Raw genomic sequence first — 13,513 nt, forward strand, 5'->3', positions numbered from 1 at the left:
AGCGCACACGAGACGAGATGAATGCGGGGTCAGTTGAGAAGAGGCCGCAGGAACCGAAGGCCAAGGGGAAAGCGGTGGACGAGAATCCCACGTCAGACAAGAGGATCACACGGTCCCAGACTCATTCAGGGCGTGGAAAAAGGAAAGGTGGTTCCGGAGGCTGGTCTTTATATCGCATTTCAGAGACGAGATTTGTTGGGAAGACTGAGGAATTTCAAGGCGACCCTGAAGATTCTGAAGCTGCTCGTGATGCAGCAGGAGAGTCTTCCAAGTCGGGGCCTGCTGATGTTCAGAAATCTCGTGACGAGGGAAAGGATAAAGGGCGTGATGACAATGGCAGAGATGATGGTTGCGGAGGGGGTCATGGCGGGAACAGCGACGGTGACAAGAATGATGATGGCAAGAAGGGCGATGGAGATGGGCCAGGTGACAAGAAGAAGGGCAATGAAGATGAGGAGGATGTGGAAAAAGATGATGAGGAAGAGAAGGATGAGGAAGGGAAGGATGAGGAAAAGAAGGATGACAACGATCAGGCCAGCGGACAGACCGGTCTTGAAGATACACCGGATGAAGAAGCCCCCAGGCCTGGCTCTTCCGGCTTTCAGCCTGCATCTAGGAGTCGAAAAAGATTCCGACCATTATCTTCATCCTCGGCCGGTGGACAATCACCCAGACTTGGCTTTTCGCCTCGATCTAGAACTCGAGAATCATCCCCACCATTTTTGACACCTTTGGCCCATGGACAAACCCCTCGTCCCAGGCCTCAAGGAGGATCCCAACCATCATCTTCTTCTTTGGCCGGAGGAGAAACGCCCAGGCCTCGCCAAACGCGGGACGGTCGAAGAGCCCGCAGACCCAACCAAAGAGATTACCAAATGCTCGCCACGTACCGTGGACGTGGATCTTCAACGGATTTGGGTGACCCTCGATTGGTACAATCCAGATGGGATCCGATGGAGGCGAGTTGGCTGAACTTGAGTAACGGGGCCACGATGCAATGGTCGGTAACACACCAGCCCGCAACATATCAGCCCGCAACATATCAGCCTGGCCCAGTAGAGCAGTCTGTAGAGCAGTCTGTAGAGCAGTCCGTAGAGCAGTCTGACCCAGAAGAGCACGACAGTCTGAATTCTCTGTTCCCTCGCAACCTACTGTTGATACCTGACAGAAGGTCGCCACGTGACGTAATGAGACGGGTATCGGAGTGGGTTATTACGCAGGATTATGCGCCTTCACCCCTTTTGCAGACCATAGCCTCATTTTCCGAAACGTCCTCGTCGACTTCACCAAGCCTCAACCTGGCAGCTTCGCCGACATTCAACACACCTGCGAGGGGGGGATACTCGGTCTTCGATGGTATAACCGGTAACGAACTTCCACCGGACCCTCCCCGGCCCCGTCGCGTGACGCCTTCTCCGCTGTCGCCCGCTCCCGCGGTGCCCCCTCGCCCTGACGCTGAGGGTTCGCGTTCTGGAAGTCCTCCGCCTGAGGGTGACTTGGACTCTTCTGACACTAACCGATATCTCCCCGACAGCCCGCTTCCCGACGAACGAGACATGTACCCATTGTTATTTTTTCCTCCCGGTGGCCCAATTTGCGCGATCAATTCCCCGGGGGGAAGAATCTTTCAGGTAGCCTCGCCGGGACCATCACTGGTTGTTGTCCACCGCGAATCGCAGTCCATTTTCGCCGTTCCACCTTCCAATGCCCGCTTTTCGCCCGGGGGTGAACTTCGACCGTTTAGAAGGTCTTATGGGTGTGGCACTTTGTTGCCGGGTCTTGTGAGTCCGCTTACTCGTGTTTCGCCCCGGGCTGAGCTGCTGCCGGCCCCGCCGGGTGTTTCGGAGACTGTATATGAGAATCTGAATGAGATGGCTGGACGAGATGAGGAAGAGGGTGAACTTGGTAGTGCTGAAATGGATTTGGACGGGGATGAGAGTTCAGGTGATGAGCCTATGTCCAGGCTGAGTATCATGGGTCCAAGGGATGAGATTGGTAGTGTTGAAGGGGATTTGGATGAGGGTGAGAGCACAGGTGGTGAGGGTTCGTCTGTGCAGTAATGGTGTTGAGCGCTGGAGAGGGGGAAGGATGTTCTGAGCAGAGCGAGTTGGGAATTGTGTTTTTTTTTTTTTTTTCTTTTTTTTTTGGTGTCGGGGAGTTGTTTTGCCAAGAGATACCCCTTATTGGGCAGCGATAGGAAGCTTTTTTGGGCGAGAAGTAGAACAATAACGAAAATTTGATGATGCGACTGCCTTTTTATTTTTTTTTTGGTGCAGATGATATGTCTCATGCTACATATATACTCTGATTCGAAGAAACTAAACCATTGTTGAAACGGGCTGGATTGTCACCCTTGCCACAAAATAATTAACATGGGAAGGAGGTTAACCCATATTATATTGTGAACCATGGCTTGTCGATAGGGCTTTGGAGATATTTGAAAGGGTTCCACTACTATTGAGGTATGGTTTATAGTATGGTACAGGTCAGCTTTCTTTTTGCTGTGCCAAGTATTTTGCGGCGAGGGTGGTGTGGTTGTCTTGTAAGGCGTGGTGACAAGAATGCTCTTGGGCGTATTGAGATGGCTGAAAGGGGGTATAGAAACCACCAAACTAAATCTCATCCTCCTCCTCATCAAAATCGTCCTCCCTCCCCATGTCATACAATATCCTGCCCCCCTCCCCCCCACCCACCTCGGTCTGGGCGTCAAAGTAGGGGAGAACAACGCCTTCGCGGTCGCAGCGTTGTTTTTCGGTGAGGCCGAGGTTGAAGGTAGCTTGGATTCCTTCCCCCTCCTCTTCCGTTGTTGCTGTGGAAAAAGCGGGGTGGTCAGACAGGAGGATCACTCCGCCGACACCCTTTGTTTGTTGTCGGTGTTGAGCGGCTGTTGTTGGGGGTGACGGGAAGAGGACGAACTTCTCTTGGACGACGCGGCCTGATTTGCGGCGGAGTTCCATCGTTATCACCACCCCTTGGGGGGAGGATGGGGGGCGGAGGGAGAGGAGGACGCCTTCGCGGGATGAGTGGAGGCCGAAGACGGGGGCGGGGAGGGATTTATTCTCTGCGGCTTTGGTGGCTAGGACGTGGGAGAGGGGGGTGAGGGTGAGGATCGAGGTGGAGAGGTGGGTTAAGACTGATAGAGGGGTTGGGGTGTACGGGGTGGATTGGGGGAGAAGGGGGATGTCGGTGTGGTAGACTAGTAGACAAGAGGTGGTTAGGGGGGGGATGATGGATTGGAGGAAGGAGGGGAGGTGGGAGGGGGTCGAGAGGAGGGGGTGGATTGTGTCGAAGAGTAAGATGTTTTCTAACGAGGGGGTTAGTGAGATATGAAGGGGTATGGGAGGGAAGACATACTCTGGTTTGGGGAGGAGGGGGAGGGTGTGACGTGGGGGATTATTTCGGAGGCGAGTTGTTGAAGAGATTTGTGACGGCCGCGGATGAAGACGTCGGCGAGGGGTGGCTTCTTGAGGGTAGAGAGGGCGATGAAGATTATTTTCGCTTTAGAGATCTGAACAAGAGGTTAGTGATGAAGGTGGAATAAGGGGGTCAAAGGAGACACACCTTGGCTCGGGTCATGAACTCATTGAGGACTGGGTGAGCTGGCTGTTCGAGGTTGTCAAGAATGAGTGTGAGTGGTGAGGCTTTGTCGCGAAGATTCAGAAGCTTTTGGAGTAGGAGGAGCGAGTGCGAGCGGTGATGGGAGGCTGCTGAGGGCGGCATGATGGCTTTTGATATATCAAGCTGCGAGACAGAAAGGTTTTCTGTGGACTTGTGAAGGTAGGTGTGTATGACTGACTGACGATGAGAGTTGAAAGTGAAGGTGAGTTAAAGTGGGGGCAGAAATCAGAGCTCACAATGGGTGGTAAACTAGGTCCAACGGTGGGCTACTATGAAAGTCAAAGGAGATTCAACCCTATATTTTCAGCTATTTCAACTCAGGGCAACTCGTTAAAGTATCCATATTCCACATCTGGCTACAGTTCCTACAACCTCCAAAATGCTCCCCGATATCAAGCTCAACCCCGCCAAATTGACAAGATCTCGAGACGCTCGGACCATCTGCCAGTGACGCTACAAATACAGGGGGGTCTGGCCTACTGAACAATCCACGTGGTGCCCGCTCCCACATCGTTTCCAGCAGCGCGGTCTGGAAATTTCCAAACTGCCTGCCGACGTCACTCCCGTTGAAATCGCATCGCAAATCAACAAACCCACTAAACGAAGATGGCGGACAGAAACCACGGCAGCTCCCGTCGCGGAGGCGATAGATCACACTATGATAACAGAGACAGAGACAGAGACAGAGACAGAGATCGCCGTCGCGACCAAGACAGGCGCAGAGACCGCGACGACGATAAGAGCAGACATCACCACCACGATCGGTCATCGCGCGATCATTACGGGAGGGATAGGGATAGAGATAGAGACAGAGACAGAGACAGAGACAGAGACAGAGATAGAGACAGAGATAGCAGAAGATACCGCTCTGGATCAAGAGACAGAAATGACCGCAGGCGATCACGTTCTCCCCGAGGCGACAACAGGCGAGATGACAGGGGCAAAGGGTATCGTCAACGGGATGAGCCGAGAGGAGACAGGGAGAAGGATCGAGGAAATAACACCCCAGGTAATGCTGAGACTTGGGGCAGCGGTAAGTCACCTTCTGCTTCCCATTCTCGCTGCCACATTGCTAACAAACTCTCAGAGAAACCACTCACCAAAGAACTTCAACCTCCCCAGCGCCGCCCCCCACCAGTCGGCTCCCCCCGTCGCTCAGAAAGTCCCGATAGAGGCTTCGACCGCGAATTTGGTGGCAACAAACCCACGGAAACACTCCCCACCCGCTCCAAACCAACCAGCACCAACGCATCGACCCCTGTCGCAGCACCTGTTTCTTTCAAGGTTAAGCCACGGGACGATCATGAGGGGACATACTCTCGAGGCCGTAGCGAGGAACACGACGAGTACCACCAGTCAAGAGGGCGGTTCGATGCCGACCCTATGGATGAGGACGAGGAAGACGATGTTGTCGTCGAGGACGACGGGCTGGACGACATGGCTGCTATGATGGGCTTTGGCGGGTTTGGCACGACGAAGGGAAAGAAGGTTACTGGAAACAATGTGGGAGCGGTCAAGAAGGAGAAGAAGACGGAGTATCGCCAGTACATGAACCGGGTTGGTGGTTTCAACAGGCCACTGAGTCCCCCTCGTTAAAGGCGACTGTAGGGCGACTGGGAGGGCACAAGTGGGAAGTACCAATTTACAATCTGTGTCGTTGGAATTGATCCCGTTTGTGAAGAGAGAGCAGCGCTGACAAGACATTTTGACGAGGGTCCCCGACACGATGTAATGCCAGCTTCGCGCGAGCCATTATCCCATATGTACACGTATGGTTGGATTTTCTGTAGAAAATTATCATTATCGCTGTTACCCTGCTGTTGTTGCTGTTGTTGTTGTTGTTGTTGTTGTTGTTGTTGTTGTTATGATCTTGACCGCTTCTTACTCACCCTTGCATGATGCCTAAGGGTTAGGGTTATGATACGCTAGTCTCCAATTTTTTTTTCATGCATTAAAGCCCAAATAAGCGGAGCACCTTGATGGCGTTGCTTGCACCACCTCCTCTCACCAGCCACCCACTTGACCTTCTCACCTCACACCCCCTCTCACCCATTTCTCACCTTTTCTCTTCACCATCAATACACTCTCACCCCGATTTCGCAATCCTCTCCCTCATTTCAAAATGGGCTCCTCCTCCAAAAAAGACCGCGCGGAATCCGTCCTCAGCGCCCCCGCCCCCTCCATCAAGAGCGAGAAGCGGGAGAAGAGATCGTCTAAGAAGTCGTCTTCCTCCAGACTGGAGGATGTAGCCGAGTCGGTTTATGAAGGCGAACAACACAAGAAGCGTAAAAAGGAGAAGAAGGAGAAGAAGCGCAAGGCTGCTGCTGCGGAGGCGGAGGGCGAGGATGTAACTGCTACCGAAGAGGTGACTGACAACCTTCTCACCGCGGAGGACGAGAGGCCCAAGAAGAAGAAAAACAAGAGGGATGATGATGATGAGGTGAAGAGGGTCAAGAAGAGGAAGGAGGAGGAGGAGGAGGAGGAGGAGGAGGAGGAGGAGGAGGATGAGGAGGGGTCGGATGGGGGGGAGACGATCAAGAGCAAGGAGTCGAGGCGGAAGAGGAGGGAGAGGGAGGAGGAGGAGGAGAAGGAGAGACGGAGGAGGGTGAGGAGAGAGAGGAAGAAAGCCAAGGGTGGGGAGACAGAAGAGGAGGGGGAGGAGAAACCTAAGAAGGAGAAGAAGGAGAAGAGGGAAAGGGAGGAGAAACCCCCCACCACTACCGAAACCGCCCCTGCAGCCGACAACTGGCGCGTTGATGCCCTCTCTGGCGGAGAATCGCGCCAGTCCAAGTTCATGCGTCTGCTCGGCGGGGGCAAAAAGCCCACCACCACCACTCCCGGGTCTGCCCGTCCCCGTCTGGACATCAACCACGTCTCGGCAGAACTCGAACAGCAGTTCAGCGCCGGCATCCGCCAGAAATTCGAGACTGGGGGGCAAAAACGTGGCCTGGGCGCGTGACTAGTGCTGGTTCTTGTGCTCGTATTGTTCTTGGTCTGTTGGCTGCCGGTGCTTGCCTTGTTAGCGTTTGAAGTGCGTGCGAAGTGGGAGTGGGCTGTGACGACTCACCAGCAGTTGTACTACTGGGTGAGGGTGAGGGATTTGGGCTTGTACTTTTGGGACAACAAGATGATGACGGGGAGGGTGGTGTTGTGGGGGGTGGTTGGGTGGGCCAACTGGGCGAGGTTTGGGCTGGAGATCAACAAGAACAAGAAGAACGGGTACAGGAACCGGAAGGAACAGAGGCATTTCCAGATGGGGTATGAAGGGCAAAGGGGGTTTTGGGGTGGGAGAAAGGTGGAAGAGGTGGTGGAGGATAAGGAGCATGATTACCGGAAGGCGTTGAGGGAGAGTAGGGTGTATGCGGGCAGGAGGGAGTTTGAGGGGAGGAGGGAACACAAGGTTAGGGATTATGAGAGCCGGAGAGATTATGGGAGTCGGAGGGAGCACAGAGAGAGGAGGGAGAATGATGACCGCAGGGAATGAAAAGTCCGGGGATTAGCTGTAGATACAATGCTGCAAACTTGGGTCCATTTCGGCGCCGGAACACCAGCACGGTATATGATATATGTATACAGAGAAGAACAAGAACTCCAAAAGGCAAATCAATGGCTTTTTTCTTCTTGGCCAATATGACAAAACAAAATAAACACACAAAAAATAAAGACATGGTACAACAAGATGCGCAAACAAAATGGTTTGGCAACCCCCAGCCAGCGCCCGCTACCCTTCCTTGATGGGTGTCCCATCCCACCTCCGCGACCCGGTGTTTTTGGTGTGTATGCCCCCTCTGGCAGCATGGCTTTCAAAAGCTCGGGGGGGGGTGTATATTTCCTCTCCACCGCTCCTCTCAAATTTCCCGGTTCGGTGTACAAATTGACGTTTTCTGGTAGTAGTTGGTGGGCTATTTACCGGCCAAAGATACGGCTCAGCGCCTCAAAGACGAGACCGCCAAAGATGATGAAGCCTAGGACGCCTGTTTTTTTGGGGGGTTTATTGTCAGCAATTGCTGGGATATATGGTGTTGGGGGAGGAGAGAGGACGTACCCAACCACACGGGGCTGATTGGCGACTTGAGCTGCTCCTTGGGGACCTTCTTCTTGATCTGCTCGATGTTCTTGCCCATGCGCGCCTCGTTCTCCTTGGCGAACTTTTGGTTGGCTCGCCTTTGGGTGGGTGTTTGGGCCTGTTTAGCAGGTGGTGTTAGTTACCGCATGGTAATTGATGTGGTTCGTGGTGGTGGTAGAGGGCGTACCATTGTAGGAGATGTGGTGTGTTATTTGCTGTGGTGGTGGTGGTGAAGCTCGAGAACGAGGACAGCTATCCTTCTGTGGTGTAGGTATGGTCGAAGTTGTGGTTCGTGGCGGAATAAACCCAGCAAGGAAACTGAATTGACTTATCGGCGGGTGGGTATCAAGTCGTTAGGGGGGTTCGTAAAAAGGGAAGGAGGTGGGAATGGGGGATATGAATACGAAAGAGACAGAATGGTTAAAGACTGGCCAGATTGCACACACCCCAGCACATATCTCATACGGAGACCACCCGTTCAAGGGTCGCGAAGTTCAGGCCATCTGTCGTTGAGCACAGCAGCAAGCAGCCAGCGCGCTATCCACACGCCACGCGGGAGGAGCATGGACCGCCCCTGTGGGACCTCAGCGGGGCTGGCAGGGCAGGGGTGGGGCCAATCACTGGTGCTGATCCATCAGCACCAGTGATAACTTCATGTGAAGCGAGTGCTTCTCACACCTCTTACCATTATATCGCAGGAGCAGGCCAACAACAAACAAGATGTCACCCCTCAGAACAACCCTCCCCCGCGTCCCAGTCTTCAGACGCTCAATATTCACCCTCTCACAACTCAGACAATACTCCTCCTCCTCTCAAAAACCCACCTCCCAGACAGGAGTCTTCTACAAAGCCTGGACCAGACCAGTCGCCAAGACAGCCCTCCTCGCAGTATTTGTATACCAGCTGGCCTACTGGGGTTGGTCAAAGCTAGAGGTGGATGACATCAAGGAGCAAAAAAAAGGTATTGTACACTTCACCCAAAAAACCATCAAGAGAAATAACTGACAACTAACATGAAGACTGAGCAAATCCAACAGCCGAGATCACCAGGCTGGAAGCCCAGGTCAAGAAACTGCAGGATGAGAAGAGGAGAGAGGAGAAATGAGGCATGAAATCTGTAGAATATACACAACCAAACCCTTTACTTGTAGCACCTTGTTTAGTAATGAAGCCCAAAAACCTCGGCGATCTACATCTCTCTGTATATGCTCACAATAACCACCTCCGTTCCATTCAAACAACCACCAAACGCCATCCCTCTACAATACCACAATAACATGGTATCCACGCACCGGTCCTTACAGATGATGTACTAGACAAAAAGAAAAAGCCAAAAAACAATCGCTCGTTTACCTGCCCAAAACCCTCATCCATGTTCCCTAATAACGCCATTGCTAAGAAAAAATAAATAAATAAACTAAAAAAAAAAAAGAAAAGAAAAAGAAAAAAAAAGAAGAAAAAAAGAAGAAAAAAGTAAAAAACCTCATAACCCATAACCCATCAAAACCCCCAAGCCACCCCCATCCCCACCACCGCAGCCAACACCCCCCAACGTACAAGCACCTTACCCTCCCCAGAAGGAATATGCGCACTCCCCTGGAAATTACAAACCAACTCCCCATTCTCCCTCCTCTGCCCATAATTCCCCTCAAACCCCAGCCCCCCAGGCTGGGGACACCCAAACCCCATACTCGCCGGACAGCTCCTCACCAAATCATAACACAAGTCCTCACACGGCAGCAACTCCTTATACGGTCCCGGCTTAATCTCCTCGTCTATCCTCGTGTTCCGACTCGAATTGAACCGTGTAATGTTCGGCATGCTCCCCAACTCCTCCTTGCTCAGCATCTCCCCGTCCGGGAACGGCTGGGATATCGCCCTGGCTTGCAGATAAGGGGCGCTGTTGCCAAAGTCTTCGCAGCGAGGGATGGTGACGGAGCAGAGCCAGTTCTTGTAGGCATTGGCGCAGTCGTCGCAGGTCCTGACGAGGGAGTACCGCTGTGTGGGCCCAGCTTCGCACTGGATCTGCTGGAGGGTGAGGTTAAAGTTGACGTAGAGCTTGGCCGCGTGGTCGTCGTAGAATCTGGCGAGCTGGGTCGAGTTGCCAAACGACGGGTTGGAAGGGACGGAGTAAGCTACCTCGTTGCAGAATTTGAGGTCGGTGATGAGGGCGCAGTTGCCGTGATCTATCATAATCTCTTATGTTAGCCTCACCACTTCAACAAAAAGACCAAACAAACAAACCCACCCGACTTGGTCGTAAAATCAACCGGCTTGAACACCTCCACCCCACCGCCCCCCCCCTTGTCCTCCCCCCCTTCCTGCCTCTTCCCCAAACCCAAACCCACCCCCCTCCTCTCCCTCGCCAAAAAAGCCGTATAGTTCGTATCGGCCCACAACCCATTAAAGAAAAACTGCTGCTTCGGCAACCCCCCCATCCCCCGTCTCGTCATACTACTCCTCACCTTCCCCTCCTCCCTCCCCCCCTTCACCCCCGCAATCATCGCATTCAGCTTCAGCCCACACCACGAACGCTTCAATCCATCCAACCCCCTATCCGTCTTATTATGTGCAAAGAGCACATACGGATACGGCTCCATGCTCATAATCTTCTCCTGCACCTCCGGATCCCTCTCCGTCGTCAAGTTGTGCGTGATCAGCAGGGCCCCCTGGGAGTCACTATCCACCCAGATGAGATCCGCGTCATCCTGATCGTTATACACAAAGTAATACCCCTCCCCCGAGACAGCAATCTCAAAGTTGTATTTCCCCTCAAAAACATCCGACACGTTCGGCGCGTGAACCGCAATGTAAACATCCTCCGTGGCCGTGAAGTTGAAATTGACAGCCCCCTCCACAAACGGCAACATATGCTGAGTCGACATGTCCGCCAACGGTCCGGGAGCCTGATACTCGGCCGATTTCGACACAAAAAGCGTCAACTGCGGCGGTTCCATCTCTTTCGTCTTGTCCGGTTCGATAGCAGTCGGTTGTTTGCAAGTGTTGACCGAGATGTAGATCGTCCTGCTGGAAGCCTGCCTCTCCCCCAACAGCCCCTCCTCTTCTTGTTCACCTTCACCCTCACCTCTCAACTCCAACACCCCCCCCCCTTCCCGCCCAGCAAGAACCGCCAAAGGAAACCAAAACCTCGTCGTGCTCCCCTCCTCCAAGTCCATAGGCGTAGGGTCCGTGTTCTCCAGCTTCAACAACCCGTCCGCTGCCCGTCCAATGATGCTCCTGTCGAACCCTATGAAATCCGGCTCATACATCGGCCCGCCCGCCGGGAGGTTGGGCGTAAAATCGAGGTCGTCATCAAATACAATCGGTAACAGCCGCGGCGGCCGGTCGAGCTCGGCAACGGCAAAGTGCGGCGAAAAGAGGCTCAAATACAACAAAACCAACAAGCAAGACGCAGCAACCGAAGCTGCCAACCGTGACTGCAACGGGCTCAGGTGCATCGCGCAGCAAAAGTATCCCCTCGATGATTGGCAAAAGTTCATTGTTTGTTTGGGCTGTTGTTGTGAAAATATTCCCCGTCTCCGGCGTGGTGGTTGATCTTCAAATGCGCACCCAGAGCAGAGTAGACAGACCCCTGTAGGTAGGTGACCGAGGGAGGCCGCCCGGTTTATCGTAACATGCTACTACTCTGCAAAAGGGACCGTATAGATTCGAAAATGCGCGGCGTGTTTGTGGGGGAGAAGAAATCGCTCGTACTTTTCGTCAATCGTGGGGTCGTTCGTCGTGGAAAAAAGGGTTCGGATGTGTCTGTGGTGGTGTAAGTGCAGATAGACAATCTGGAGCATCAGCAGCCGCGTCCAAAGGGTTGATTGATGGTTGCCGCCTCGGCAGCCCGGGCCCTTGCAGTGGCGCCAAGGAACGGGCTGCCAAGAACCCGATGGGAATTGGGACAGGGGGCGATCACACAGAATTACGTATCCTTTCACATGAAATACTGAACCTAAAAAGGTCCATGCTCACCATGTCGATCTATCCAAAGGATGATGCCATACACGATACACTCCAATAAATTCCCCCCTCTTTTCTTTTCTTTTTTTTTTTAAAAAAAAAAAAAGAAGAAAAGGCGGCCGTAGTGTAGCTCCTCTCTCTTCTCATCACTCCTCCCTGTTCCATCCCCCCTCCTATTCAGCGTACATACACAGTAGAATCCAAACAGCGCGCACGAATCTATTCCGGAAAAATTGACCAATCCCGAAAGGAAAATCCCACATAAAGGTTGAATCCGTGAGCACCAGTGTACCTAACCCCTCCCTTGAACCCTAGAAGATACCCTCCCATCCCAAGCCACCATGCATGTGTCTACCATGTCGTTTGGAGTTTCCAACCTTGCCGCCGATCCGCATGGCCTGCGTGGTAAATCATGTCCAACGTCAAGAAGGAAACGGGCATCTGAATGCTTTTTGTTGTTTCACTTATCTCCTCAAAGCTAGCTAGACCCCCACGCAAAGCCAAGTAGATATCTGCTTTGCACTTTCACAGGAGAGGTCCAGCAACCGATAAGACCCATTTACTCGGTGTGGAGATCGGCCTTCGCGCGGAGGCCGCTGGCGGTGGAGCCAGAGGTCTGGAAGTGGCGGGAGAGGGTAGGGGCGAGGAAGGAGCGGAAGATGATCTCGGCACCCCTGATGTTTTGGTTAGTTTTGGGTAGATGCGGAAGCAAGGGGAGGCAGCAGCTTACTTGAAGGAAGGGAGAGAGAGCCAGAGAAGGAAGATGAACTTGAAGGTATAATAGAAAGGAACCCAGTAGACGACGCTGATGAAGCTCTCCAGGACGCTGGAATTGGTTAGTATCAATGTGTTCTTCGGAGCCCGACTTCTTGGGCATCAAACGAAAGGCCTTACGTGAAGAAAGAGAAGACAACCCAGTACTGCACAAGATGTCAGTCATTGATACCAAAACTTTCAGCACACCATAGACACTTACGGTCAACCATTGGGTATCATCGTGCTTGTTGGCAGAGAACAAGGCGCCAAGGGAGTAGTAGCCGGGGATGACAAAGCCGGCGATGTTGGTCAGGAGCTGACCGCCGAGGTTGAGGAGGATGAGGAAGAAGTAGAGGGCGACGGAGCCAAGGACGGCGTAGGCCTTGGGGACACCGGTTTGCTTCTCGAGGTTGATGAGAACGGGGTACTTGGAGAGCTGCGAGACGGTGGTGTGAGTACAAGCACGAGGCGCAAGGCAACAACAGTGGGAGGGGATTCGGATTCGGGCAAAGACGGAAACGCACCTCCTTGTCGAGCTGGCCAACGTAGACCTGGGCCTTATCCTGGGGGGAAGACATTGTTGCGAGTTGGTATAATGCGATCGTTGAAGATGCTGCTAGCCGGTGTGGATTGTCAGAAGATATTCGGAAGAAGGACGCTCGAAATTTTAAGGGGCCAGACTCGCAGGTCTGAGGTTGGGCACTGCCCGAGTGGGGAGGTGCTTCAGGAGAGTAAGAACAGGAGAGGGCCCGGCAATTTCGGCGGGGAAGCTCTGGCTGGGCCACGAGCTCGTCGCACGCCTAAAAATACCCTTTTGGATCTTGACAAGGCCGGGGAGGGCAGGGAGGAAGAATGAGGGGCTTACCTGGTACTTTTGTTGCGAAAAAAAGTTGAGTGAGGTGCTAGTGATGGGCTATGTTGCAAGAGCAAAAGTGTGTTTTTCTGTAACTGTGTGTCGGGAGGTTGGGAGCTCAGGAGGTGAGAGGAGCCGGTTTGTTATCAGAATGGAGCCGAACGACGGTGGGAGGGTGGATGCAAGGTGAGCAATGACGACTGATACGTGTGCACTTGGCAGCTCTCTTCTCTTGTTTTCAAACTCGAGTCCGA

At 53.2% G+C, this 13,513-nt stretch overlaps 8 protein-coding genes across 8 annotated transcripts; 4 read left to right on the plus strand and 4 right to left on the minus strand.

Moving 5' to 3' along the window:
- Window positions 1-17: 17 nt before the first annotated feature.
- QC761_205680 (uncharacterized protein) lies at window positions 18-2,060 on the plus strand (the record flags this gene model as incomplete). The annotated part of the gene is made up of 1 exon (XM_062876295.1): window positions 18-2,060. One exon carries the CDS (start codon window positions 18-20, stop codon window positions 2,058-2,060), a length of 2,043 nt encoding a protein of 680 aa, XP_062734880.1.
- Window positions 2,061-2,245: 185 nt separating this feature from the next.
- QC761_205690 (uncharacterized protein) lies at window positions 2,246-3,969 on the minus strand. Its single transcript, XM_062876296.1, has 3 exons — window positions 3,562-3,969; window positions 3,355-3,508; window positions 2,246-3,304 (listed from the first exon to the last, which is right to left on the minus strand). The coding sequence occupies exons 1-3, from the start codon at window positions 3,718-3,720 to the stop codon at window positions 2,613-2,615; spliced, it is 1,005 nt and encodes a 334-aa protein (XP_062734881.1). The 5' UTR covers window positions 3,721-3,969; the 3' UTR covers window positions 2,246-2,612.
- Window positions 3,970-4,224: 255 nt separating this feature from the next.
- QC761_205700 (uncharacterized protein) lies at window positions 4,225-5,214 on the plus strand (the record flags this gene model as incomplete). Its single annotated transcript, XM_062876297.1, is given in 3 exon segments — window positions 4,225-4,408; window positions 4,421-4,651; window positions 4,706-5,214. 3 exon segments carry the CDS (start codon window positions 4,225-4,227, stop codon window positions 5,212-5,214), a joined length of 924 nt encoding a protein of 307 aa, XP_062734882.1.
- Window positions 5,215-5,740: 526 nt separating this feature from the next.
- On the plus strand, window positions 5,741-6,677 carry QC761_205705 (uncharacterized protein; the record flags this gene model as incomplete). Its single annotated transcript, XM_062876298.1, is given in 4 exon segments — window positions 5,741-6,110; window positions 6,128-6,223; window positions 6,316-6,560; window positions 6,642-6,677. The coding sequence occupies 4 exon segments, from the start codon at window positions 5,741-5,743 to the stop codon at window positions 6,675-6,677; spliced, it is 747 nt and encodes a 248-aa protein (XP_062734883.1).
- A 245-nt stretch (window positions 6,678-6,922) lies between these two features.
- Window positions 6,923-8,206, minus strand: QC761_205710 (uncharacterized protein). Its single transcript, XM_062876299.1, has 3 exons — window positions 7,872-8,206; window positions 7,664-7,802; window positions 6,923-7,592 (listed from the first exon to the last, which is right to left on the minus strand). Exons 1-3 carry the CDS (start codon window positions 7,872-7,874, stop codon window positions 7,525-7,527), a joined length of 210 nt encoding a protein of 69 aa, XP_062734884.1. The 5' UTR covers window positions 7,875-8,206; the 3' UTR covers window positions 6,923-7,524.
- Window positions 8,207-8,359: 153 nt separating this feature from the next.
- QC761_205713 (uncharacterized protein) lies at window positions 8,360-8,871 on the plus strand. The gene is made up of 2 exons (XM_062876300.1): window positions 8,360-8,645; window positions 8,722-8,871. Exons 1-2 carry the CDS (start codon window positions 8,405-8,407, stop codon window positions 8,787-8,789), a joined length of 309 nt encoding a protein of 102 aa, XP_062734885.1. The 5' UTR covers window positions 8,360-8,404; the 3' UTR covers window positions 8,790-8,871.
- Window positions 8,872-9,184: 313 nt separating this feature from the next.
- On the minus strand, window positions 9,185-11,184 carry QC761_205720 (uncharacterized protein; the record flags this gene model as incomplete). The annotated part of the gene is made up of 2 exons (XM_062876301.1): window positions 9,185-9,870; window positions 9,933-11,184. The coding sequence occupies 2 exons, from the start codon at window positions 11,182-11,184 to the stop codon at window positions 9,185-9,187; spliced, it is 1,938 nt and encodes a 645-aa protein (XP_062734886.1).
- An 823-nt stretch (window positions 11,185-12,007) lies between these two features.
- YOP1 (ER membrane protein DP1/Yop1) lies at window positions 12,008-13,455 on the minus strand. The gene is made up of 5 exons (XM_062876302.1): window positions 12,931-13,455; window positions 12,627-12,842; window positions 12,545-12,570; window positions 12,381-12,476; window positions 12,008-12,324 (listed from the first exon to the last, which is right to left on the minus strand). Exons 1-5 carry the CDS (start codon window positions 12,982-12,984, stop codon window positions 12,210-12,212), a joined length of 507 nt encoding a protein of 168 aa, XP_062734887.1. The 5' UTR covers window positions 12,985-13,455; the 3' UTR covers window positions 12,008-12,209.
- Between the last annotated feature and the right edge of the window lie 58 nt (window positions 13,456-13,513).

This window comes from Podospora bellae-mahoneyi, chromosome 2 (assembly GCF_035222275.1).
Source record: "Podospora bellae-mahoneyi strain CBS 112042 chromosome 2, whole genome shotgun sequence".
NCBI lineage: Eukaryota > Fungi > Ascomycota > Sordariomycetes > Sordariales > Podosporaceae > Podospora > Podospora bellae-mahoneyi.